This window comes from Myotis nattereri, assembly GCF_964212035.1.
Source record: "Myotis nattereri genome assembly, chromosome: 6".
In the NCBI taxonomy this organism is placed as follows: domain Eukaryota; kingdom Metazoa; phylum Chordata; class Mammalia; order Chiroptera; family Vespertilionidae; genus Myotis; species Myotis nattereri.
Window position 1 is genome coordinate 2296896 of NC_138081.1, and position 23359 is coordinate 2320254.

At 53.9% G+C, this 23359-nt stretch overlaps 4 protein-coding genes across 7 annotated transcripts; 2 read left to right on the forward strand and 2 right to left on the reverse strand.

The window, feature by feature from the left end:
• Positions 1 to 282: 282 nt before the first annotated feature.
• On the reverse strand, positions 283 to 4629 carry LOC308521317 (uncharacterized protein ZNRD1-AS1). Its single transcript, XM_081094273.1, has 3 exons — positions 4399 to 4629; positions 1466 to 1541; positions 283 to 1076 (listed from the first exon to the last, which is right to left on the reverse strand). Exons 1-3 carry the CDS (start codon positions 4593 to 4595, stop codon positions 321 to 323), a joined length of 1029 nt encoding a protein of 342 aa, XP_080950399.1. The 5' UTR covers positions 4596 to 4629; the 3' UTR covers positions 283 to 320.
• A 142-nt stretch (positions 4630 to 4771) lies between these two features.
• Positions 4772 to 7996, forward strand: POLR1H (RNA polymerase I subunit H). 2 transcript variants are annotated; one of them, XM_081094275.1, is made up of 5 exons: positions 4772 to 4866; positions 4994 to 5148; positions 5323 to 5423; positions 5602 to 5711; positions 7763 to 7996. In XM_081094275.1, the coding sequence occupies exons 2-5, from the start codon at positions 5013 to 5015 to the stop codon at positions 7785 to 7787; spliced, it is 372 nt and encodes a 123-aa protein (XP_080950401.1). In that variant the 5' UTR covers positions 4772 to 4866; positions 4994 to 5012; the 3' UTR covers positions 7788 to 7996. The 2 variants fall into 2 exon arrangements, with proteins under 2 accessions (XP_080950401.1, XP_080950400.1); XM_081094274.1 differs by lacking the exon at positions 7763 to 7996 and adding an exon at positions 6980 to 7138.
• Positions 7997 to 11489: 3493 nt separating this feature from the next.
• On the forward strand, positions 11490 to 13523 carry PPP1R11 (protein phosphatase 1 regulatory inhibitor subunit 11). 2 transcript variants are annotated; one of them, XM_081094277.1, is made up of 3 exons: positions 11490 to 11830; positions 12761 to 12869; positions 13305 to 13523. In XM_081094277.1, exons 1-3 carry the CDS (start codon positions 11762 to 11764, stop codon positions 13505 to 13507), a joined length of 381 nt encoding a protein of 126 aa, XP_080950403.1. In that variant the 5' UTR covers positions 11490 to 11761; the 3' UTR covers positions 13508 to 13523. The 2 variants fall into 2 exon arrangements, with proteins under 2 accessions (XP_080950403.1, XP_080950404.1); XM_081094278.1 differs by lacking the exon at positions 11490 to 11830 and adding an exon at positions 11882 to 11996.
• An 892-nt stretch (positions 13524 to 14415) lies between these two features.
• Positions 14416 to 18923, reverse strand: RNF39 (ring finger protein 39; the record flags this gene model as incomplete). 2 transcript variants are annotated; one of them, XM_081094270.1, is made up of 5 exons in its annotated part: positions 15261 to 15449; positions 15648 to 15937; positions 17087 to 17178; positions 17380 to 17402; positions 18573 to 18923. In XM_081094270.1, 5 exons carry the CDS (start codon positions 18921 to 18923, stop codon positions 15360 to 15362), a joined length of 846 nt encoding a protein of 281 aa, XP_080950396.1. In that variant the 3' UTR covers positions 15261 to 15359. The 2 variants fall into 2 exon arrangements, with proteins under 2 accessions (XP_080950395.1, XP_080950396.1); XM_081094269.1 differs by having other exon boundaries at positions 14416 to 15937.
• Positions 18924 to 23359: the final 4436 nt, after the last annotated feature.

Consider the following 23359-nt stretch of genomic DNA (forward strand, 5'->3'; position numbering starts at 1 on the left):
AGATCTCTCCATTGGAGAAACTAACATTTGTGAAGTATCTAACATATGTAATGCTTCACAGAAATCACAATCTAGCCATAAGCACTGTAAAATATTAATCCGACTTCACAGATGAAAAAACTGAACATCAAAGAGAATAAAAGCAACTTGAATGAACTAAAAATAGCAAGGCTAGTTTTCAAGGCCAGAGCTTGCTGGCACTTCTGTAGCTGACACCCCTGGAGCATGATTCACTAAGCTCTGGGACGGATGAGCTAGCATTAAAAACAAAAAGGTTCATTTAAGAGACATCATTTTACCAGAAAAGCATTGAAACTGGACTAATCTTTTATTTTTCTTATTTGACTTCTCAAAAAGGGTGGCAGAGTTAAAAATTTTCTTTGATAAGTTTTTATAATTGTATCCTCTTCTTCTCTATTCTGAGACTTTTCCATAAGAATATTCACTTTAATCCGACTTCTGCGTGGCTGGAAAAGTGGATATGCAATAACACTTTCAAATTCTTTTATCTCTTTCTTTATTCTCTCACGCTTCTCTGTTGTAGGTGGCTGGCTCTGGCTTTTTCTCAAGAATCTTGCCTTGAGTCTTTGCTCTATTAGTTCCCTCCCTCTAATCATGCGTTCCTGGTGATCTTTAATTTGCATCTGTTCCCTGTCATTTACCCGTTTTCTTCTCTGTGCATTCTGGACGCCAGGCCCTGCGCACACAAGCTTTGGGAGTGCCGGCTCAGGAGGGGACCACAGTAACTGTCTAAGGGCTTTCTCTGTGAGCTCTCTGGCCTGTGCCGCCTGCTGCAGTTGCCGCGCTATGTGTCTCATCTCTCTCTCAGGCACCAAGCAGCACTGTTTCTGTCTGTCCGTGCTTTGGGTTGCCTTCCCCTCCCATTTCTTCTCAATCCCATTGCCTGCCTCTTGTGCTTTCATCATTCCTACCAATCCTTTACTATAGTAAGACTCCACTCGGGCGAGCCAGTAGTCAAGGGAGAGATCTTGCTCTCTATAGAGTGTTTGATACTCTTCTTGGTTTTTCTGAGTTCTCAGTTGTCTGGCTGCTTTTGTACGCACACCACCTAGATTCTATCAGGGGGACAGAATTGTATAGGGTGACCATCGTTTTACACTGAACATATTTAAACAGCAGTTTACCCTGACTACTGACACCAAGAAAAGATGAGTGGTTTATGATTTACTTTAGTATAAGGACTTTGTTACTCCCATCATTCCTAGGTGAGCCTGTGAGCTCTGAAAGTTGAAGTACCTACCACCAAAATCAATAACTAGCTTTTTAAAAATACAGTGCTGGGAGTTTCCAAAATAATACTTTGTTTTTCAAGTACGGATATAGCTAGAAAACAGCTGCCAGTGCACACACTCTACTCGAGGCGTCACTTCAGCAGAAAGGTTTCAAACCTAAGTTCTTTCTCTTAGTAGTTCCAACCTGTATGACGTGAAGATAACTTATTTACCAATATTTTTTTCTCCAGTGGGGACTGCTGACCTGAAGCAATCCTAGGGTCTCTAGATGCTTTAACCCAGGCCAACCTGAAACACAAGAAAAGCACAGGCAGATTAGGATGTGGCGTGTCAGAATGTATCTCCCATACTGACTAAACCAAACCCAACTGCCCTGGCCGAGGCCAGGATATTCCGCCTAGAAAGAGTAAACCTGCTCACAGGCAAGACGCACAGGGCCATTTCCCCCCTGGAAACTACCAGCTCCTAGGGTGGACAATAATAAAATGAATGCTCTTTTTATAAGAGCATTTCCTATAAATGAAAAGCATACTTCTCTTGTGGACTCAACGCAAACCATTCTGAATCTTGCATCGGGGACTGGGAGAGGGGAGAGGCAGATTCCTTGGTGAAGCGTGGCCCAAGCACATCTAGGTCAGACTGCGCGGCCCCCCAGCCGCCCCTGTCTTCTGAGGTAACTCTAGAATGAAGCGGGAGTTCATTCTCATTCTGCAGTTTCTTGATTCTGGCCCTCTCTGCCTCTATCAGCAAATACAGCATGTCTGCCCTCTAATCTTTTGTTCTGAAATTCTGTTCTTCCTTATACTGCCATTCATCCTTCACCTTAAATCCATTATGACACCATTACCTGTGTGCCCCTTATGATGGGAATCTGTGTTGACTCTGGTTTACTTACAGGACAGCCTGATGGCAACACAACTGCGACTGCCAGTTTCCTATGCCAGCCTTGGCCTCATCGAAGCTTACTGTGAGGTCACATTTAAGCCACTGAAGATGCCTGACATCTCATCTCTAAGCCCTTTTTAAGAATATTACTGATGGTTACGAGCATGGGCTCTGAAGCCTGACAGGGCTGTGTGTGTGACACAGGCAAGCAACGTCATCTCTCTCAACATCAGCTTCCCCATCTATAGACAGATACAAGATAAAAAGCTGCCTCTTGAGATCAGAAAGAACAAGTGTGAACTAGATGACAGAGCTTGGCATGATGCCTGATGTGACAAGTTCTCCATTAAATACCAGGTGTCTACCCTCCACAGTCAGGCCCCTAATTCTCTAGAAAGCCTTTCTGCCTTACTCTATGTAACAGTGATTTTGCCTTCTTCTCAACACTTACCATTTTTACTTTGACAACTCATTTGAAAATCAATCATGGTTTACGTTATGGTATCTGTATTCATGTACCACTGTAAAAATGGACTGAAATTCAGACTCATCAAGGGTGGGAATTATATCTACAAGGACAGTGATGTGTCCATATTATCAGAAAGGATCTTGATATCAAATATTGGACTTCACTGACCTCTTAGGTACATTCATATTTCTCTTACTATGTGAATCTATTTTGAGATTTAAAAAATGACCATCTTTTATTTAGTATATAGCATCTAGCACAGTACTTAACATTAGTCCGTGATCCCAAGTTCTCATAATTAATGACTTGTTGATTGATTATACGTATTATATAATATCTGAGCATCTTTCTCTCTTATGTTCCCCATTATACTGTATCTACTTTTTATTAAAACATTTACCAGTCTTTCTTGAAGTATACAGGCATATTTGTGTTATATGCCCATCCTGGGTTCTCACATTTTGTCCTACCAGTATACTTTCATTGTATTTTAATTATTCATTTGCACTTTTTAAGGTCAGAGAACAGAGTTTTCAACTTTGCAGCCCAACCTCCTCAGCTCAAAGACTGGCAAAGGTGCTAAATAAATACTAACTGAACAGATTGTGAGCTTCCATTGGAAAAAGGCCATGCCTTATCCACTCGTGTTCCTTTACTGCATTCCACCCATGGTGGACCTCCAATGAAAAGGAAAAGTTGCCCTGGTTGGTTTGGCTCAGTGGACAGAGTGTCAGCCTGCGGACTGAAGGGTCCCAGGTTCAATTCCAGTCAAGGCAAAATAGGGAGTGTGCAGGAGGCAGCAGATCAATGATTCTTTCTCATCACTGATGTTTCTCTCTCTCCCTTCCTCTCTGAAATCAATAAAAATATATATTTAAAAAAGAAAAGGGAAAGTTGATGAGGGAAGAGCACTAATTTCAATTTCCATTTTCAAAGAAACACACAGAGAGAAGTGAGAATAGAAATTGCCTACCATCATGGGTTCAGCAACAAACCTGCTTTGTAAGACAGGAAACAGGACACGCAGGTAGGTGAAATGACGTCTGGTGGCCTGCTCAGTCTTAACCCCTCACTCCTGTCTTTCCCTTACAGCAGAGAGAGGAAGGCCAGCGCCTCTTCAAGAAGAGACCACAGCTCGTCTCTTTCAGAGGAGAAATGAGTGATGGCTCCAGGACTTTTATACCGAGAGCTTAACACAGCTCCCTGGTTGGGTGGGGATGCAAGGGCCGAGAGGGAACTAAAAAACTTCAGGACAAGTTTCTATTTTAGATTGCACTTAACGGATGACTGCAAGTAGCAAGATTTTCTAAAACTATTTGTTCTCAGGTTTTCGAAAAGATTTGGGAAACGTCAACTGTCCACCTAATGGATGATGACGATTTAGATAGAGCTGGTTGGACGGGAGGCGAGGGACGCGGTAAACGGAGGCAGGTGTGCAAATGAACACAAACTTGACCTACGTCTCGGTGCAATCCTACCCCGGCTGCCCCTTGCCTGGTGCTAGCGTCTAAGGCGGAGTGGTCAGCCTCTGGTCTCGCCACTGCCCAGTGCCGGGCCGAGCTCCGGGCACCCCGCTTCCTTCCATTCCCAGGGACCGAGCACTCCTCCTCCCCTTTCGCCCTCCCGCCTCCCCGCTCGCCGCCTCTGCAGAAGCCGACTCACCCTTCCCGGAGGCCGGGAAGAGCCCCAACCGTCCAGGCGGGGCTCCACAGAACGCTCGTACGGCCCACGAGGCCCACGGGCGCTAAAACTCTAACTCCCCAAACGCTTAGCTTTGTTTGTTCTACTCACCGCGCAGCCGCAAACGGGAAATACCGGCTCAAGAAGGGCGGGAGTTGCAGGTCTCTATCCTTAAGAAATTCGGTAAAGTTACAAGGATTTTCGGAGGGACCGCGCCCCCGCACTGGGTCCCCTGTAAGACGCGAGACCAAGAAAATAAACATCCGAGGTTTGGGTCCGAAGAGGAAAAGCAGCGGCGGCGCATCCATTACCCGCTTTCTCAGCCGAAGTCGCAGAACTAGGCTGAGAAGTCACACTCCTTTCCCGGAGCTTCCACTCCGCGGGTCCCGAGTCCGCCTGGCGGGTATGACGTCACAGCCAATCGGGAGCCGGCGGCGGCGATGCTCTAGCCGCCGCTTCTCGCTGCCCCGCCGCCCGCGCCAGCGGACGCTCTAGCCCGCGGCGTCGGCGGCTCTTTCGCCGGCCCCAGGAAGCCCGCAAGCCCCGCGGGAGCCGCGCTCGGGTTCCGCGGTCGCAGAGGCACGACACACGCGTGGGAGGGGGCTCGGGTTCGGTTGGCGGAGATCCAGGCACAGCATGAGAATGGCCCCTGCGTGGGAAAGAGCGCTCTCTGTCTTTTGTTCATAACCTTTTCCTCCCTTCGCAGCCTTCACCCACCGTCCATCATGGACCTCGCCGGCAACGGCTCCAGCTTCCAGTCGGATCTGGATTTCTGTCCGGATTGCGGCTCAGTCCTGCCTCTGCCAGGCACTCAGGATGCAGTCACCTGTACCCGCTGCGGCTTCTCCATCCACGTGCGAGGTGAGGGCTCCTAGGCAGGGTCCCGGCTGAGGCCCCGGCGGGCAGGGGTCGGAGGCAGGAGGTCAGGCACGAGATTTGGTCTCGGGGCGCAACCTGAGGGGAAGGGAGGCGGGCCGCCAGGTTCCCCGGGAGGGCTCCCCGTGCGTCGGCCCGACCCGTGCTCGCTCTGCGCAGACTTGGAGGGGAAGGTGGTGAGGACCGCAGTCGTGTTCCACAAGCTGGGCACAGCCACGCCCGTGTCGATGGAGGTCGGCCCCGAGCTCCAGGGGCCAGTGGTGAGTGGATGACGTCAAGGACGGGCCCCGCAGGGCGGGCACGACTGACACGGAGGGCGATTGCTAAGAGCTGGAGAGTTTTGTGCCCGATCCCCACACAAAAGCGGGGCCTGGGGAGCAGCAGGGCCCAGGGGGAGCCGTAGGGGCTGCGAGGCCCCTCACCCGCCGTGGCTTCCAGGTGGACAGGCGCTGCGCCCGCTGCGGTCACGAGGGGATGGCTTACCGCACCCGGCAGATGCGCTCCGCCGACGAGGGCCAGACCGTCTTCTACACCTGCACCCGCTGCAAGTGCGTATGCCCGCCTGGCCGCTGCCCGTTCTCAGGCTGTTTGCTAACTAAGCAGCTCCACAGGTTTACTTTTTGTCCTGAATAAACAATTACTTCTTTTGGTCCCATCCATTTTTTGTACAGCTCTGGTAGTAGGAAGATTTGTGGTCGTTTTATTTTTAAAAATTACACTTTTTAGCCCTAACCGGTTTGGCTCAGTGGATAGAGCGTCGGCCTGCGGACCGAAAGGTCCCGGGTTCAATTCCGGTCAAGGGCATGTACCTTGGTTGCGGGCACATCCCCAGTAGGAGGTGTGCAGGAGGCAGCTGATCGATATTTCTCTCTCATCGATGTTTCTAACTCTCTATCCCTATCCCTTCCTCTCTGTAAAAAATCAATAAAATATATTTTTTAAAAAAATTACACTTTTAAAAATAAATATTTTTGTATTGATTTTTTACAGAGAGGAAAGGAGAGGTATAGACAGTTAGAAACATCCATCAGCTGCCTCCTGCACACCCCCTACTGGGGATGTGCCCGCAACCAAGATACATGCCCTTGACTGGAATCAAACCTGGGACCCTTCATTCTGCAGGCTGAGGCTCTATCAAGTGAGCCAAACCAGTTAGGGCTTTTGTTATCCTTTTAATGCCAATGAACTAAACCTTTTAACATATTTAAGAGGAAATGAAAAATACAGAAGGCAAGTATGCTCAGTGGTCAGCAGTGATGTTGGCTTCTCCCACTGCACCAAGGCAGTTCTGCTTTCCTGAGATGGTGTGTGAGTTAAAGAGCAGGCTCTCTGGTGGCTTTAAGAGCTCCTCTTGTCTCTGGCGCTCCGCAGTCATACTGCAGTGTTGCAAAATGTGGCTTTTAAAAATCTTGTTTGGGATTTGTTGAACTTTTCAACATTGAGGATTGATTTTTCTCTTTTCCCCATCAACCTTGTAAAATTATCAGCCATTATCTTATTGAATATTGCTTTTCCCTATGTTCTCAATTCTCACATGCTGGAGCTCTAATTAATTAGTTGTTTATTAGACTGTCTATCCTTCATTTCTCTCACCCTTGTTTTTCATACTTTCTATCTCTTTCTCTCTATGCTGCTTCTGGGTAATTTCTTCAGGTTTCTCCTAGGTCACTAATTCTGTCTTCAGCTTATTTCAACTATTATTTTTGATATAATTTTCTTTGTTTTATAAAATTCAGTTTTTTAGAATTTGAACTATGGGAATTCTTTGAAGCATGGGATGAATGCTCTATCTTCAGCATTTGTGTTTCCTGTTCAGGTCCCTTGAGGCACAAGCCAGAATCACTTTAAACTTGGTTCCAGGTTGTTCTCAACTATAGAGGTAGTATGAATTGGGACTGCAAGTCCATGCAAGGGCCAGCTATGGTTAGAAAACCTCAGAGATTTTCCTTCCTCTACCTAGTGACACAAAATTCTCCTTCTGCAGAGTTAGATTTTGTTTACTTTTACACAGAGGGGTAGCCCCCTGGGGGTCCCAAATGTATGCCCAGTACCTCCAATCATACATTGTAGTTCTGTCTAAGATTCCTTCATATGGCTGTCAAAACAGCAAGGACCATGGTAGCAGGGGTTTCAGTTTTCACTTACCTGTTTAGTTTTCTGGTTTTACATCATTTACCCAATATGAATTGCATTTACTTTCTTGCCATCTCATCAATGGATTAAAAATATTGATTGTTAGATATATCTTTTGAGAGTATTTCCCCCAGTCTTATCTATTTATTTTCTTAACTTTTTTTTAAATGAACAGAAGTTTTAAATTTTTATGAGGTCCAGTTTATCCTTTTTTTTTTTTCTTTCATGGCTAGTGCTTTTCGCATTCCAAGAAATATCTGGATACTTCTTGGTCATAATTCTTTCAATGTATTTTCAATCCCAGCATTTTTAGTTGGCTTGAAGTTAGAGGACCATTTATGGGAGCTAGCTTTCCACAGTTTCATAAATAAAAGCCCTTCCTTGATTATTTGAGTATGTCATCTTACACTGCTAGAACCTCTTCCTTCAATCCAATATAACAAAGAAATCCTTTCTTTCTCCATAGGTTCCAGGAGAAGGAAGACTCTTGATTTTCCTTTTATTTCTGGGCAACTCAACAATCCCTCCCCCCTCCTCTTCCTTGGGAGGTGAAGGATATTGGTTCCTAGATCCTTGTCCATCCCCTGGTTGCAGTATTTGCTCCCCAAGAAGCACATCACCATGTGAGGAGTACTGTTGTCCCCAGGTTGCTCCTATTCCTAGTTGAGTTTTCCTATTAAAGCTATGTTTTTCAATAAGACCCAAATATGTGTGTGTTATCTATAATCTGTTTTGTTCCAAATGGAATTCAAATGAGTTCATAGAGATATGTTTGTTCTTTTAACAAATATATCATCTATAAAAAGAGTAAACATTAGTAGATGAGAAAGAAAAAGAAAAAGCCAAAAAATTGAAGCCAGCAATGAGGCTAATATAAAAAAAGCAATTATAAGTATTTTCTCACTACCTAAATCTATTTGGTTCCTGAGTTTAGGGAAACAAAAAGTGGGGTTTGGATAGTGAGAGAGTCAACAGAAAATTTAACAAGATCTATTTGCTATGTAAGTTTGCACAACAAAAAATCTGATACTAAGGGATACCAGTGTGCACTTACTACAGGTGAACATTTTGGGAATTGTTTTTTTATTGTTCTTGAGATAAATATAATATATATTGTAATAGGTTGATAGATAGATAGAAAAAAGTAAAGACGACAAGGAACCCTAATCCACAGAGATACTTGTTTTCTTACTGGGTTATGCTGTACATACTGAGTGTACCTTGCTTTTTTCAGATTGGACCATAAACTTCAAAGGGAAAAATATACACAGTCTAGGCACAATAAACATTCAAACTAGTCTGAGAATCAGTATTCCTGCATTCCTTGGTTCTTTGGCTTAAATGGTGATCAAGGGGTGAAAGTAATAGTGATTATCTTGTAATTGTGTGACCTTTTGTATATTCAGGGCTCTCAAACATACCGTTATCTTGTTTGACCCCTCAGCAACTTTGAGGGATGGGCAGGGCAGTCTTCTGCATTGTACGGTTGAACTGTTCAGGTAGTTGACTTCCTTGCCTCCTGAAATCTGAAATCTGTTCACGTTTCTACCCTACATTAAGCCTTTCCTTGACCCATACTGACTGGATAAAGTCCAAGTTTCTTAGCAAAGCATACAGGCCTCCCGTATAACAGCCTACCTGTCAAGCCTCGTTGGCACTCCCCTTACATCCCACCTTTGTACATCCCAACTGCATGTCCTTCAGTACACATGTATGTCTCTATAAGCTGCTCTTTGCACCTAAAAAAAATCCCCACGCATCCCTTTGTCTGCCTTGTGTTCCCTTTTCACCACTCTTGCTCCCTAAGCACATATTTTTATCATAGCATGAATTGTTCTCCAGAGAAAATGTTAGCTATATACGGCTAAATTCTTCACAGATGAGATTTGCATATGCATTAATATCCCAATGTCTTCTATTTTTGTTATTGCTAAGCATGCCAATCTCTCCCACTAGTCTGGGAGCTAAAAGGCAGGATCACAGTGCTTCATGCACCTCCATCTCCAAGGCCTAGTGCAATCACAGGGAAAGTGTCCCAGCCGAACGTGCATGCATGCCCTGCTTGGACACTTATCGGCAGAGGACAGGTCCTAGAACCCAGGTTCTTTTTGTTTTTCTTTTTTTGTTAATCCTCACTGAATGGTTAAAGTTGGTGGTGTGCCCTAACCGGTTTGGCTCAGTGGCTAGAGCATCGGCCTGCAGACCGAAGGGTCCCAGGTTTGATTTCAGTCAAGGGCATGTACCTTGGTTGCGGGTACATCCCCAATAGGGGGTGTGCAAAAGGCAGCTGATAGATGTTTCTCTCTCATCGATGTTTCTAACTCTCTATCCCTCTCCTTTCCTCTCTGTAAAAAAAATCAATAAAATATATATTTAAAAAATTTAGCCAAAACCGGTTTGGCTCGGTGGATGGAGCGTCGGCCTGTGGACTGAAGGGTCCCGGGTTCGATTCCGGTCGGGGGCGTGTGCCTGGGTTGTGGGCACATCCCCAGTAGGGGGTGTGCAGGAGGCAGCTGATCGATGCTTCTCTCTCATCGATGTTTCTGACTCTCTGTCTCTCTCCCTTCCTCTCTGTGGAAAAATCAATAAAATATATTTTAAAAAAAAATTTTAAAAAAAAGTTGGTGGTGCATGGGCAAGCTAAATAGCAATCTCAAGTCCTTGCAATAAATTCAAGAAAAATTGAATTTATTTAAAGAAAAGGGGATGGGGCTATCCAAAGGGAAGGGCTACACAGCACTGGTTGATGATGTCAGCAAAAATATACTAAGGGCAGTGAAACAAGTAAGATGCATAGAAAAAGTAACAGGAGAGCCTAGGAGGGGCTGTTCTGGGCCACTGAAAAGTCAGAGAAAAGGGGGCCTGGGAGACAGGTTCAGGGAGTGAGCCTGGGACAAGCTATGCTCGCCACTGCTCCCCTGGTTGCAAGTCTCACGGTCCCTTAGAGCAGCAGCTCTCAACCTGTGGGTCGTGACCCCTTTGGGGGTCGAACCACCCTTTCACAGGGGTCGCCTAAGACCATCAGAAAACATAATTACATATTGTTTTTGTGATTAATCACTAGGCTTTATGTTCAATTTGTAACAATGAAAATACATCCTGCATATCAGATATTTACATTACGATTCATAACAGCAGCAAAATTAGTTATGAAGTAGCAACGAAAATAATTTTATGGTTGGGGGTCACCACAACATGAGGAACTGTATTAAAGGGTCGCGGCATTAGGAAGGTTGAGAACCACTGCCTTAGCGGGAAGTAGGGGCAAGGGAAAGGCCCTGGCATGCTCCAGGGAGGAGAGTTCTCAATGGGATGGGTCCTTCATCCTCCTGTCCTTCTATCTTGCAGGTGGGAATCTTAGGGGAGCTCTCAGGAGAGGGTCTCAATAGAATATCCATCAGCTTTCCAGGGGAGCTTTTCCAGGGCCATGATCTCCACTGACTGGTCAGGGCCAGGGCAGGGGGTCATCAGTCACTGCAGCTGGTCCTGAGGCAGCCACTTGTCACTTGTCTGGTTTTGCTGCTTGTCTGGGCCTGGAGCTGAAATACAACTGATGTTATCTTTAGGGAGGAAAAGGTCAGGGTCCAAACAGCATGATCGGTGAGGGAGACCAGTGTGCACTTGGTACAGGTGCTAGGGAGGGAGGCTGCCCTGGGGACAAGGTTCTGTGTTCCCGGTTTTGCCCCTTGCAGGCACCTGGGGCTTTGTGCTGTGGTGAGTTTCTGTACCTGGTCCATCATTCTTGTTCTGCTCATGTCTTTGAAACACACCCTATTTTTTCCATTGACTTTTAGAGAGTGGAAGGGCGCGGAAGGAGGGGGAGAGAGAGAGGGAAAGGAACATCCATGTGAGAGACACATCTACTGGCTGCCTCCCGCAAGCCCCGAGACTGGCGGGACCAACCTGCTACGCAGGTACGGGAATCGAACCACTGAGTATACCGGCCAGCGCTGGAACCCAGATTCTTACGTGTGTTCCCACTGCTCCTAGGTCCCCTTTCTGTAATTCCCATACCAAACAATAAGGAAACAGAATGGGCCATTACCTTTGCTCCTTAGTGCCCCGCCCACCCACCAGGGATGGAGGCGGCCCCTCGGGACCGCCCTCCTACCTGACCTGCGCGCGGCCGCCCTTGACTGCCCCGCGGCGCCCTCCACGACTCCTCCCCACGCGGGTCCGCGCGGCGCCTGCGCACTGCGACGCGACGGCAGCGCCGCTCCGGCCGCGCCTGCGCTGCGTGCAGTCGGTGCCGGGCGGGACCACCGGCGGCGTCACACCCGGAAGCCGGGGGCCGGAAGTGGGGCTGCACAGGCTGTCCCCAGGGGTGGGGAAGCGGAGGCCCAGGAGGAGGGGAAAAGAGGTGGAGGGTCCTGGCTGCCACTCTGAGTCCGATACCGATCCTCTTAGGTCCCGGAGACGCGGAGCAAGGGAAGGGTGTCTCCCCCTCCTCCCCTCAGCCTGAGCCATGGCCGAGGCGGGGCCCGGGCTGAGTGAGACCGTCACTGAGACAACGGTTACCGTGACAACCGAGCCCGTGAGAAAGGCGGGGGGCGGTGCTGTTTAGGGGTCTGGGAGGTACCGGGAGGGCGGGGATAGGGCTCTGGAGAGTTGCTGGAGGGCCTGGGCCGGGGCATAAGGGAGGAGTGGGGTTGGGAGAATCGCCCGGACTTGGGGTATTGGTAGTGGCAAAGATGGTGCAGGTGGGTCAAGTGACATGTTAGGATGTAGGGGTGCTGCTGGGGTGGCGGTGGTGTAAGGAAGAGCGGGGGCTGAGGGCTGAGGAGCGCGGGAGGTGCGGGGAAAGAAGGCCGAGTCAGAAAGCAAGGTTGGAGGCCAGCTGCGGGGAACTCGGAAGCATGCATACCAATAAGTATTTGTCGAAGGGGTGCATGTAAAAGGAAGCAGAGAGAAGGAGGGAACAACAGAAAAGGAAATGAAGATAATATTTTGAAAAATCAGAGGAGATGTAAATAGAGAAAAAGGTAGCATTTTTGCAAAAACAGGTTAGGTTGTTTTCAAAGGGAGAAGGTTGTATTGGGCTAATAACACTTGGATTAAGGGAGTTTAGAATAATGGTTACCAGAGATTCCAGGATGCTAGGGAATAGGTGAGTAAGAGGTAAGGAGGGCTGGGCTCTGAAAAAGATCATAGATGAGGCTTTGAGACTGAGAAACTAAATACCACCAAGGATAAGTTGGGGGAGAAAATGGAGAAACAGTGAGGGTTCTGTTTTCCTTTGAGGATTTTCTGGGTTAGGAATTGTGACTTCCTTGTGTGCTCGTGGTTACCAAGAACAGGAAGTACTACTTCATGGTCCCCGAGGGAGTCAGAGGCCTGTTCTCGTTCATCTCCCACCACTCAGCTCTTCCGGTGCTGTCTGACACTCAGGAGGCCCCGGGAGGGAGTGGGACGGTCCCGGTCCACAGGAGGGAACTACACGCTATGCCCATCTCTGTCAACCTAGGAGAACCGGAGCCTGACCATCAAACTGCGGAAACGGAAGCCAGAGAAAAAGGTGGAATGGACGAGTGACACTGTGGACAACGAACACATGGGGCGCCGCTCATCAAAATGTGAGTGATTGCCGGCCCACGGTAACCCTGGAGTTCTCACTCCCGTCCGCGTGCTTCGACCTCCTCACATCCACTGGCCGGCCTGAAGCCCCCAGGTGCCCCCAGTCCTGTTGTTGCCTTGGTGGCTCTCTGGCATCAGGGAGAGGAGGTTAAAATGAGAGGTGCGGAGGGCTCCAATTGGGATGGGATGTCCCAAGGCCTGAGGGCAAGGGGTATCAGAGATAGAGAAGTGGAGCTTTGGACTCCTGGCTCTCTCAGAAGATGACGGGGTTGAGTGTCTGAGTGCCAGGGGGTGACCCTGAGGAAACTGGATCCTGGAAGATAGTAGGAGTCAATAGTGGAAGTAGGAATTCTTACTGAGACCCACTGGGAATGGAACTGACTCTACATCTTGCCCTTCCTCCTTTTTAACCGGGCTCCTCCTTCCAAATCCAGGCTGCTGTATTTATGAGAAACCTCGGGCCTTTGGTGAGAGCTCTACGGAGAGTGATGAGGAGGAAGAGGAAGGCTGTGGTCACACACACTGTGTACGGGGCCACCGCAAAGGACGGCGCCGTGGAACCCCCGGACCGAGCCCCACCACCCTGTCCCAGCCCCCTGACCCGTCCCAGCCCCCTCCAGGGCCAATGCAGCACTAAATTCCTCTCTCCCTCACCACTTCTGTGTCTGTCTGGCCCTGACTATATTCATGTTGCTACTTGGGGACTAAACCCATGGTTTGATCATTCTCCAGTCCCCACCCACCTCTCTGTCTGAAGGAGGGAAGGAGAGGAGGGCGGACAGAGATCCTGGAGTTCTGCTTTGCTGCTATTCTAGAGCCCAGGCTTCTGGGTTGGTGCCCATCCTCTTCCCGCCAGGGATCTGGGCATCTTGGTCCCAGTCTCTTCCCTTCGCTCCCACTGCCACATCACCTGCCCCGGGACCCAGCTCTCGGCTCCCTGCACTCTGTCGAGTCCCAAATGCTTAGAATGGATTTCCAACAGCCCAGCTTTCACTGCCAGGGTCCCGGTCAGGTTCCAGGCAGTCCTGCCCCAGCCGCGCTTGCTCGTCCTGGCTTAGAGCTCTTCCGCTCATGTATTTGTATTTATATAGTCCGAGCGCCTAGTCCTTGCTGTGGTGTGAGGGGTTGTGGAGAGCTCCCAGCCCTTCTGCTCCACTCCTGCCCACTCTCTCATGCCCTCAGGAGGAGTTGGGGGAGAGAAAGGTCTTTGTCATTCTCACCTTTAATGGAAAATGAAAAAAGCAGCAGCCATGTCCTCTTTCCTCACCCTCCTGTGGCCTAGGCTCTCTGACAAAGCTGGCTTTGGGAGTGCTCACTTAGGCCCAACTGTCTTTTCAGTTTGGTGTTCCAGCTTCAGAGACAGGTCCAACGTCGTCGCAGGGAGAGGAAGGAAAAGAGCAGAGACGAGGGTGTGTCCCCTGCACTCCACTCTCACCCCTTCCTGCCTGGCTCTGATGTCTGCCAGTCCAGGCGTCCAGCTCCCTTGGCCCTCCTTGGGATCTGAATGTCATTGCCCATGCCTCTGGCCACGCACACTTGCAGAGATAATCAGATCCACACCACCACAGAGATCTCATTTATTGACACAGGTGCACAAAATAAATAACCCAACATCATAAAATGTGTTAAATATGGGCCCTTTTATACATGTGGGGGGAGGTGTGAGGCTACACACAAGGAGGCCATAGGTGTCTGGGCCATCCCCAGGTTGAGGAAAGGAGAGGTAGCACTGTCGGTTTCTTTCTTTCTTTTTTTTTATTGATTTCAGCGAGGGAGAGAGACTGAAACATCAATGATGAGAGAGAACCATTGATCAGCTGCCTCCTACACATCCCCTACTGGGGAACAAGTCCGCAACCTGGGCATGTGTCCTTAGCTGGAATCAAACCTGGGACCCTTCAGTCCACAGGCCGATGCTCTATCCACAGAGCCAAACTGGCGCTAGGGCCTTACTGTTGGCTTCTTACTGGAACAGTACAGGGGGTAGTTCAGAGAAGGTTCTTCGTGGGAAAAGACTGAATGTGGGAAGCAGTCACCATGAAGTAGGACCCCCTCCCCCCATAAAAAGAACCACCAACCTTGACATTAAGCTTCCTAGAGAACCCTAAGGCCAGAGCCCAGCCTCTTGCTTCTAGGAGGAGGTCTTTCTTCCCTGGAGAGGCCTGAGAATGGACGGGCAGGAAAGCCTGGGGGAGGCTGGTCTTGTGTTGAGACCAGCAGAGGCGGAAGTGGAGGGGAAATAGAGCCTGGAGCAGTGTAGATGGGGGAGGGGCTGGAGGGGAGAAGCTCCCGAGAAGAGGAGTGCAATGGATTGGGCGTTGGGGGTGATGTGGAAACGAGTTCAGTTGAGTCTCACTGTGTGGGAGAAAAGATACCATGTAGGTGGGCAGGGTGCTCATCGGAACTGGCTGCGGGCGGGTGTGGACAGGTCCCTGCAGGCGGGCCTCCGAGCCCCAGAGCAGGCGGGGCCCGAAGGAGGCGCGCGCGGCTCAGCCCTCCGCCGGCACGATGCGCAGCGGGGCGCGAGGGTCACGCGTGCAGAGCAGTGGGAAGACCCGCTGCCCCAGGGGGCCGGGGGCCTGGAAGGCGAACAGCAGGTCCAGCGAGCGGCCGTCGTAGAAGGCCACGCGGCCCCGCTCCCAGTCCAAGTCCACGCGGATCCGCCGCGGCGGGGGCCCGGCGCCGCCCAGTGGGGTGGGCTCGGGTGCCGTGAGTGCCCACAGGCGGCCACCGCGGCCCTCGACGGCCCACACCGAGCCCACAGGGCACAGCCCCACGCGGCCCTTGCGTTGCATCGACTCCCCAGCCGCCCCGAAGGCGTAGTGACTCTCCGAGTCGTCGTCCTCCCCAGGAGGGGCTCCGCCCGGGGCGGGGGCCGCGGTCTCCACCTCCCAGCAGTGGCGGCCCGCCCCGAAGCCCTGCTCGCCCAGCACCGCGGGGAGCTGATCGAAGCGTGCTGGGCTGTCAGGGGGCTCGGGTGTCCCTGGGGGGGCCAGCTGGACGCTGCGGCGGTCAGCGGAGATGAGCAGGCGGCGGTGGGCAGTGCTAGGGTCCAGGGTCAGGTCGGCTGTGGAGCACAAGACAGGACGGGCGCCGAGAGAGAGGGTTGCTGGGTCAGGGACACAGGACCCAGCGTTCCCAGCGGGGGGGGGGGGGGGGGGGGCACCTAGAGGCCCAGGCAGCTGCAAGGTGGCCGTGGGACTCAGGAGGGTAGGTCTGGGCAGGACCCAGCCTGCGCACTGATGCCCTTTCTGTAGGACTGGACTTGGGAAGGAGAGAGGCTGGCCTGACAGGAGGAATGAGGCGGGACACCTCCATCTGCAGTATCTGGGGTGGGGCTGGGAGCTGGGCCAGCAGGATGGGGAAGGTAGATCTAGAGACAGAGTGATACCAGATACCGGAACCCCAGTGTCAGAGGGAGGGGCGGGAGGAATCCTAGGTATCTGGAGAAACCAGCCCACTCACCCACAGGAATAGGTGGAGTGGACAGGCCTCTTAGAGGGAGCGTGGGGCAGAGTTGGGCAGTTTGGTGATAGCCAAAGGGGCCAGAGAAATAGTTATTGGCCTTGAGTGTATGGGGGGCCTTGCGAAAAGATTTCTGGATTCGGGGTACAAGAAGCAATTTGGGGTGGGCAGGGTGGTGGGTGACCAGGAGGGTGGAGGCAGGAACTCCCAGTGGCTGCAGAGGTGCCTAGCGTCCTGGGCAGAAGTGCAGGCGAGGAGGGAGCGGAAACGGGTTTCTGAAAGGCCACTGACCTTCAGGGGTCTGTTGTGTGAGTGTTTGAAAAGGTAAGAGGGAAGAATGGCTGAAACAGGAGGACTTGAGGGTAGGCATTGTTATGGGTTGAATCTGTTTCCTCCCCCAAGACCTCAGAATGTGACCTTATTTGGGAATAGAGTCTTTACAGCGGTAATCAAGTTAAATGAGGTCAGTAGGGTGGAGCCTAGTCCAATATGAGTGGTGTCCTTATAAAAAGGGGAAGTTTGGGCCTAGAGACAAATGGGTGCAGAGGGAACACAGGGAGAACGGCCCCAAAGGCGAGGAGAGTCAGGACCAACTCAGCCCTCAGCAGGCCCCGCAGCCAGCGGCCAGCCCCCCACGGCCATCAGCCTGAGGCTGTGTCACAGCGTCCCTAGGTCACAGACACAGTCCAGAGGGCTTGGTGATTTCTGAGAGACAGAGGAGCAGACCTGGAACAGCCTCTCCCACCCTTACCCGCCAGCCTGTGCAGCATGTTCCTGACAACCGGGTAGTCCTCGGGGAGCTCGTCCTCGGAGTGAGATGACTGGGGTGTGGGGGCATCAAGTCTGGACCAATGAGGGAGAAAGGTCAGGAAACCAGTAGCCACCCTTTGCCCTCCGTTGCCCCCTCTCCTACCACATGGCATCTCTGGTGCAGGGAGGGGTAGGGCACCCAGAAACCCTGTCTGAGTGCGTACAGAGGTGGGCCAGTGATGGGTGATGGGTGGGCAGGTGGGGGTGGAAAGGAAGGAACAAAGTGGGACTCACCTTCTCCATGTCTCCCTCATGTCCTGGGGGCAGAGGAAAACGTGGATGTGAGCTCTGAGCTTTATACGGTGGGGAGCCCTCCCCGCCTCCCCCTCAGGTGAGCGGGTCAGAGGTGTGAGGCCCCATCTCTCAGCACATCTCCCCTTTACCCCTGTGCTCCCGATTCCCGGTCTCCTCTCGCAACCCCCTTCATCGCACTCCATTTTCCTACCACCACCAGGCACTGTCCTGCCCCGTCCGTCCCCCAGGCCTCCGTGCCCGGCCGCATCCACGCCCTTTGCTTGCCCCGGGAGTCCTTGCCTTTCCTTGCTGCCCACAGCCCCGTCCTCTGCCTCGGAGCCTGTCCTTCCGGCCCTCCCTGAGGGTGTAACCCTTTACATCAATCACACAGACCAAACATACTCAGAGCCCTTGGGTAAAGGGTTCGCATTTTAAAGCCTTATAATAAAGCTGCTTCACTTCTTGCCATAAAAGCCCAGTGGCGTTTATTGGGCCCTTTGCTTTGTGGTCTCTGCATTCTGGCCAGGGAGGCGGCCGGACTCGTGCCCGGGAAGCTCAACAGGACCCGGGGAGCCGCGCAGAGCCCGACGCCGCCCCCCGCCCGCCGGGGCTCCTCCGCCCCGCCCGTCCCCGGAGCACCACTGGAGCGGCGAGTGCGGCGCAGGGGGGGGAGGCCAATTACCCCAAACCGGGAGGTGCTACTCCACGCAGACTTCAGAGAGGGGGAGCAAGCCCGGACGGCTTAGCTGCGGGGGAGAAGCGGGTCGGGAACCCCCAAACCGGGGGTCTCGCAAGGGGCTGGGGCTGACTGCCGACCCAGGAGGGGCGCGACCGCGGGTGGGGGACCAGGCTGGGAAGTAGAGGCTGAGGCCCCACGGCAGTTCTTCCAGATCCCGCCGCCCCGCCCGGGGCCTGGGAGGAGCCGCGGCAACAACAACAACAACCACCCACCCGGCTCGGCCCGGCCGGCGGCGGGGCTTTCGGATCTGCACCCTCTCCGCCCTCCGCCCAGGTCCCCCCTCGCCTCCCCAGGCAGCCCCTCGCTCCGCCCGCTCCCCTAGCACTCGGGCCGCGCCCCGCCCCGCCCTGCCTTTCTGCCCTTCTCCCAGCTCCATCCTTTGCCTCTACGCCGCCGAGGCTCGGGCGCCCGAGGAGCTCCCTCCGCCGACCGCAGCGGCCGCGTCCCGCCTCACCTCTCCCAGAGGGTCCAGGCTGCCCATGGTGGGGATGCGGCCGCCGCGGCGCCTCCGGGCGCGGGCCCCCGGCTCGGCCAGCCGCTCGCGCAGCCCGCGGCTGATGCGCACCTCCACGGCCAGGCGCACGTGGGACCGCAGGCTGCGGCGCGGGCAGGGCTGGCCGCAGCTGGGGCAGGCGGGGGCCGCCTCGGGGCCGGGGGCCCCCCAGCGGCGGGCCAGGCACGCGCGGCAGAAGCTGTGCTCGCAGGCCAGCAGTACCGGGTCCTCGAAGGGGCCCCCGCACAGCGGACACGTCGCCAGCTGCGCCAGGCGCTCCACCAGCCCGGGGCCTGGAGCGGACGACTCCATGGGAAGCCGGGTCTGCGCGCCGTCCCCGCCGCCCTGCTGCCGCCGCTGCCCTCTCCTGGGATGGCCTCTCCGTCCCAGGCTGCCGCCTCGCCGCCACGGCAGGTTTTATAGGGAGGGAGGAGGCCCGCGGCAGGTAAACAGCGGCCTTGCGCAACTCCTCTTCTGGTTCTCCCGCGTCCCCGCGGAGCTGGGGAGGAGGGCGCGCGGAAAGGACACCTGGGTCCTCCGGACAGAGAGGGTCACCAGGGGCGCGCTGGGGGCAAGGTGGCCGATTATGGGGAGGGGTAGTCCCCTCTACCCCCCGCCCCGCCCCGCCCAAATCTCACCTTCCCCTCGGCCCGTGGTGTGCGGTGGGCAGGGTGCCCACATCGCCGGGGTGTGAGTCATTCCAGGTGGCGGGCACACCTACTCCCGGGGGCGGGGCCGGAAGCAGGGACCCGGGCCGTGTGGCGTTGGCAGGCCTCTGAGTGTTGGCGTGTGGCTGTCATTCCCGGCGCCGCTCTCTCTCCAGCTTCCTGCCTCACCTCTTACGGGCTTAAGGACACTGCAGCTCTGGGGCACGGGGTGGGGAGCAGGCTCCCACACTTCTGCCTCTCGGAGTCAGGACAGGGCCCTCTCAGCTCTGCTTCTGGCGGGTTCCCAGGTCCTCTCGCCTTCCTTCCTGTGTCTCTAGTTCTGTTTTTCCCTGTGTGTGATTTTATTTCTACTTTCTTCTCTCCTCTTTGAGATGGGTCCAAGGGTTGTCTCTGTCAAACCTCTTGGTAAACTGAGGCCCGAGAGCGGCATGGCCCAGGTCACAGGCGCGGGGCCATGCCCAGGTCCTCTTCTCATTGGTGTCCTTTCTGTGACATTTTTCATTTCAGATTCCTAGAACTCCCTCTGCTCCTGATTTATCCTGATCTTTTCTTGCGCCTCTTCCTCCCCTCCATCTCTGTCTCCTCCTCCCCCTCCCCTCCCCCTCGCTGCCCTTCTCTGCTCCTCTTTTTCCCAGCTCCTCCACCTGTCTCCAGCTAGGCCCTTCTGCCTGGATGCCCTCCAGGGTTGTGAATAAGTAAACACTCAGATGCCTGCAACTGTGGTCACACACACTGTGTACAAACATGCATGTGCATCCACCAATGTCCAAATGCCCCCAAGTGCAGACTCACAGACAACACCTTCACATACGCAGACCTCACGGAGACACACACCAGGCATTACTCAGGGACAGACAGGCTGCTCAGAGAGGGGGGGGGGGCTGTCATTAGCGTTACTGTCTATGAGAACAGCGCAGTGTCTACAGAGCCGCAGCCCTCCCCCCGGCAGCCCTCCAGGCACCCTTCTCCCCCACCTATACCTCAGGTAGGCATTCAGATAGACACCCAACAAACACACTAACACAAACAAACACAGCACACTCATCTGAACATACCTCCAGCGCAGTGCTCAGCGACCCAAGGGAAAGACTACAGACATGATCAGATCTGTTCTGTAAGAGGTGGACTTCCCTGTTCTGTCAGGTAGAATAATGGTCCCCGAAGATGTCCACGTCCTAATTCCCAGATGTGTGAGTGTGTGAGCTTACATGGGTGGCTCGGGCAATTAAGTTTGCAGATGGAGCCAATGTGGTTCAGAGGTTGAGCGTCGACCCAGGAGATCACGGTTCAATTCCGGGTCAGGGCACATGCCTGGGTTATGGGCTCAGTCCGATGGATGATTCTCTCTCATCATTGATGTTTCTAGCTCCTCTCCCTACCTCTCTGAAATCAAGAAAAATATTTTTTAAAAAGTTTGTAGATGAAATTAAGGTTGCTAATTAGTTGAGTTTCAATAGGGAGCTCGTTCCAGATCAACCCAGTGGGTCTAATACAATCAAAGATCCACTTCCAGTTGTTTGCCCTTCCAAGGGGCTGGGTTTCTCTGAATTTCTCTGCCTCTCGGGCTCCTTGTCCATCCTCTTGCTCTTTTTCTTTGCATGGCTTTGTTTTCTCGGCCCCACCCCCAGCCCAAGGCCTCTTAGACATCAGGTTCCTGCTGGATGGGGACTTGCCTCTGGGTCCCGTGTGTTCCCTTTGAGCAGCCTGTCTGTCCCTGAATCATCCCGTGTTCGTCCCTGTGATAGTCAGTGTGTGAGAGACTATCTGGGCGTCTCTGTGAGGTTCGCATTCTGTGGATGTACTGTCTAAGTCTGTGCACTTTGGGGCATGTAGACATTCAGCCAGATTAGCCCAACAACCCTCCTGCCTAGAGGTGGGCCCACGTCATAGCCATGCCATCTCCACATGTGACCCTGTAGCCACATGGGACCTGAGACCAGCCACTGCAGCGAGGCCTGGGGGCTCCCGAAGGCACCACCGCAGGTCGGAGGCAGGGCCAGGCCTGAACATTTGGCTCTTTCCCTTGCAGGTGACTTCCTCCTGTCCCCCGTCATCCTCCTGTCCCCGTCATCCTCCTGTCCCCCGTCATCCTCCTGTCCCCATCATCCTCCTGTCCCCGTCATCCTCCTGTCCCCCGTCATCCTCCTGTCCCCGTCATCCTCCTGTCCCCCGTCATCCTCCTGTCCCCCGTCATCCTGTCCCCGTCATCCTCCTGTCCGCGTCAGCCTCCTGTCCCCGTCATCCTCCTGTCCCCGTCATCCTCCTGTCCCCCGTCATCCTCCTGTCCCCCGTCATCCTCCTGTCCCCCGTCATCCTGTCCCCGTCATCCTCCTGTCCCCCGTCATCCTCCTGTCCCCGTCAGCCTCCTGTCCCCTTCATCCTCCTGTCCCCGTCATCCTCCTGTCCCGCATCAGCCTCCTGTCCCCCGTCATCCTCCTGTCCCTACAGCCTCCTGTCCCTGCAGCCTCCTGTCCCCATCAGCCTCCTGTCCCCTTCAGCCTCCTGTCCCCCGTCAGCCTCCTGTCCCCCATCATCCTTCTGTCCCGCATCAGCCTCCTGTCCCCCGACATCCTCCTGTCCCTGCAGCCTCCTATCCCCGCAGCCTCCTGTCCCGCATCAGCCTCCTGTCCCCGTCAGCCTCCTGTCCCCTGTCATCCTCCTGTCCCCCGTCATCCTGTCCCCGTCATCCTCCTGTCCCCTGTCATCCTCCTGTCCCCGTCATCCTCCTGTCCCCCGTCATCCTCCTGTCCCCATCATCCTCCTGTCCCCGTCATCCTCCTGTCCCCCGTCATCCTCCTGTCCCCGTCATCCTCCTGTCCCCCGTCATCCTCCTGTCCCCTGTCATCCTCCTGTCCCCGTCATCCTCCTGTCCCCCGTCATCCTCCTGTCCCCGTCATCCTGTCCCCGTCATCCTCCTGTCCCCCATCATCCTCCTGTCCCCGTCAGCCTCCTGTCCCCTTCATCCTCCTGTCCCCGTCATCCTCCTGTCCCGCATCAGCCTCCTGTCCCCCGTCATCCTCCTGTCCCTACAGCCTCCTGTCCCCGCAGCCTCCTGTCCCCGTCAGCCTCCTGTCCCCTTCAGCCTCCTGTCCCCCGTCAGCCTCCTGTCCCCCGTCATCCTCCTGTCCCGCATCAGCCTCCTGTCCCCGTCATCCTCCTGTCCCCGTCATCCTCCTGTCCCCGTCAGCCTCCTGTCCCGCATCAGCCTCCTGTCCCCGTCAGCCTCCTGTCCCCTGTCATCCTCCTGTCCCCCGTCATCCTGTCCCCGTCATCCTCCTGTCCCCTGTCATCCTCCTGTCCCCGTCATCCTCCTGTCCCCCGTCATCCTCCTGTCCCCATCATCCTCCTGTCCCCGTCATCCTCCTGTCCCCCGTCATCCTCCTGTCCCCGTCATCCTCCTGTCCCCGTCATCCTCCTGTCCCCCGTCATCCTCCTGTCCCCTGTCATCCTCCTGTCCCCGTCATCCTCCTGTCCCCCGTCATCCTCCTGTCCCCGTCATCCTCCTGTCCCCCGTCATCCTCCTGTCCCCGTCAGCCTCCTGTCCCCGTCATCCTGTCCCCGTCATCCTCCTGTCCCCCGTCATCCTCCTGTCCCCGTCAGCCTCCTGTCCCCTTCATCCTCCTGTCCCCGTCATCCTCCTGTCCCGCATCAGCCTCCTGTCCCCCGTCATCCTCCTGTCCCTACAGCCTCCTGTCCCCGTCAGCCTCCTGTCCCCTTCAGCCTCCTGTCCCCCGTCAGCCTCCTGTCCCCCGTCATCCTCCTGTCCCGCATCAGCCTCCTGTCCCCGTCATCCTCCTGTCCCCGTCATCCTCCTGTCCCCGTCAGCCTCCTGTCCCGCATCAGCCTCCTGTCCCCCGTCATCCTCCTGTCCCCGTCATCCTCCTGTCCCGCATCAGCCTCCTGTCCCCCGTCATCCTCCTGTCCCTACAGCCTCCTGTCCCCCGTCATCCTCCTGTCCCCGTCATCCTCCTGTCCCCGCAGCCTCCTGTCCCCCGTCAGCCTCCTGTCCCCCGTCATCCTCCTGTCCCCGCAGCCTCCTGTCCCCGCAGCCTCCTGTCTCCGCAGCCTCCTGTCCCCGCA

Bases quoted from the DNA above. Each gene is read 5' to 3' on its own strand.
- LOC308521317 (XM_081094273.1), bottom strand. From the start codon at position 4,595: ATGGATGCGCCGCCGCTGCTTTTCCTCTTCGGACCCAAACCTCGGATG. The intron at 1,542-4,398 runs GTGAGTAGAACA...CTTGTGTTTCAG, and splicing joins TTCCCGTTTGCGGCTGCGCG to GTTGGCCTGGGTTAAAGCAT. The intron at 1,077-1,465 runs GTAAATAAGTTA...TCCCCCTGATAG, and splicing joins CACTGGAGAAAAAAATATTG to AATCTAGGTGGTGTGCGTAC.
- POLR1H (XM_081094274.1), top strand. From the start codon at position 5,013: ATGGACCTCGCCGGCAACGGCTCCAGCTTCCAGTCGGATCTGGATTTC. The intron at 5,424-5,601 runs GTGAGTGGATGA...CGTGGCTTCCAG, and splicing joins CCGAGCTCCAGGGGCCAGTG to GTGGACAGGCGCTGCGCCCG. The intron at 5,712-6,979 runs GTGCGTATGCCC...TTTCCTGTTCAG, and splicing joins TACACCTGCACCCGCTGCAA to GTCCCTTGAGGCACAAGCCA.
- PPP1R11 (XM_081094277.1), top strand. From the start codon at position 11,762: ATGGCCGAGGCGGGGCCCGGGCTGAGTGAGACCGTCACTGAGACAACG. The intron at 11,831-12,760 runs GTGAGAAAGGCG...CTGTCAACCTAG, and splicing joins TTACCGTGACAACCGAGCCC to GAGAACCGGAGCCTGACCAT. The intron at 12,870-13,304 runs GTGAGTGATTGC...TTCCAAATCCAG, and splicing joins GGGGCGCCGCTCATCAAAAT to GCTGCTGTATTTATGAGAAA.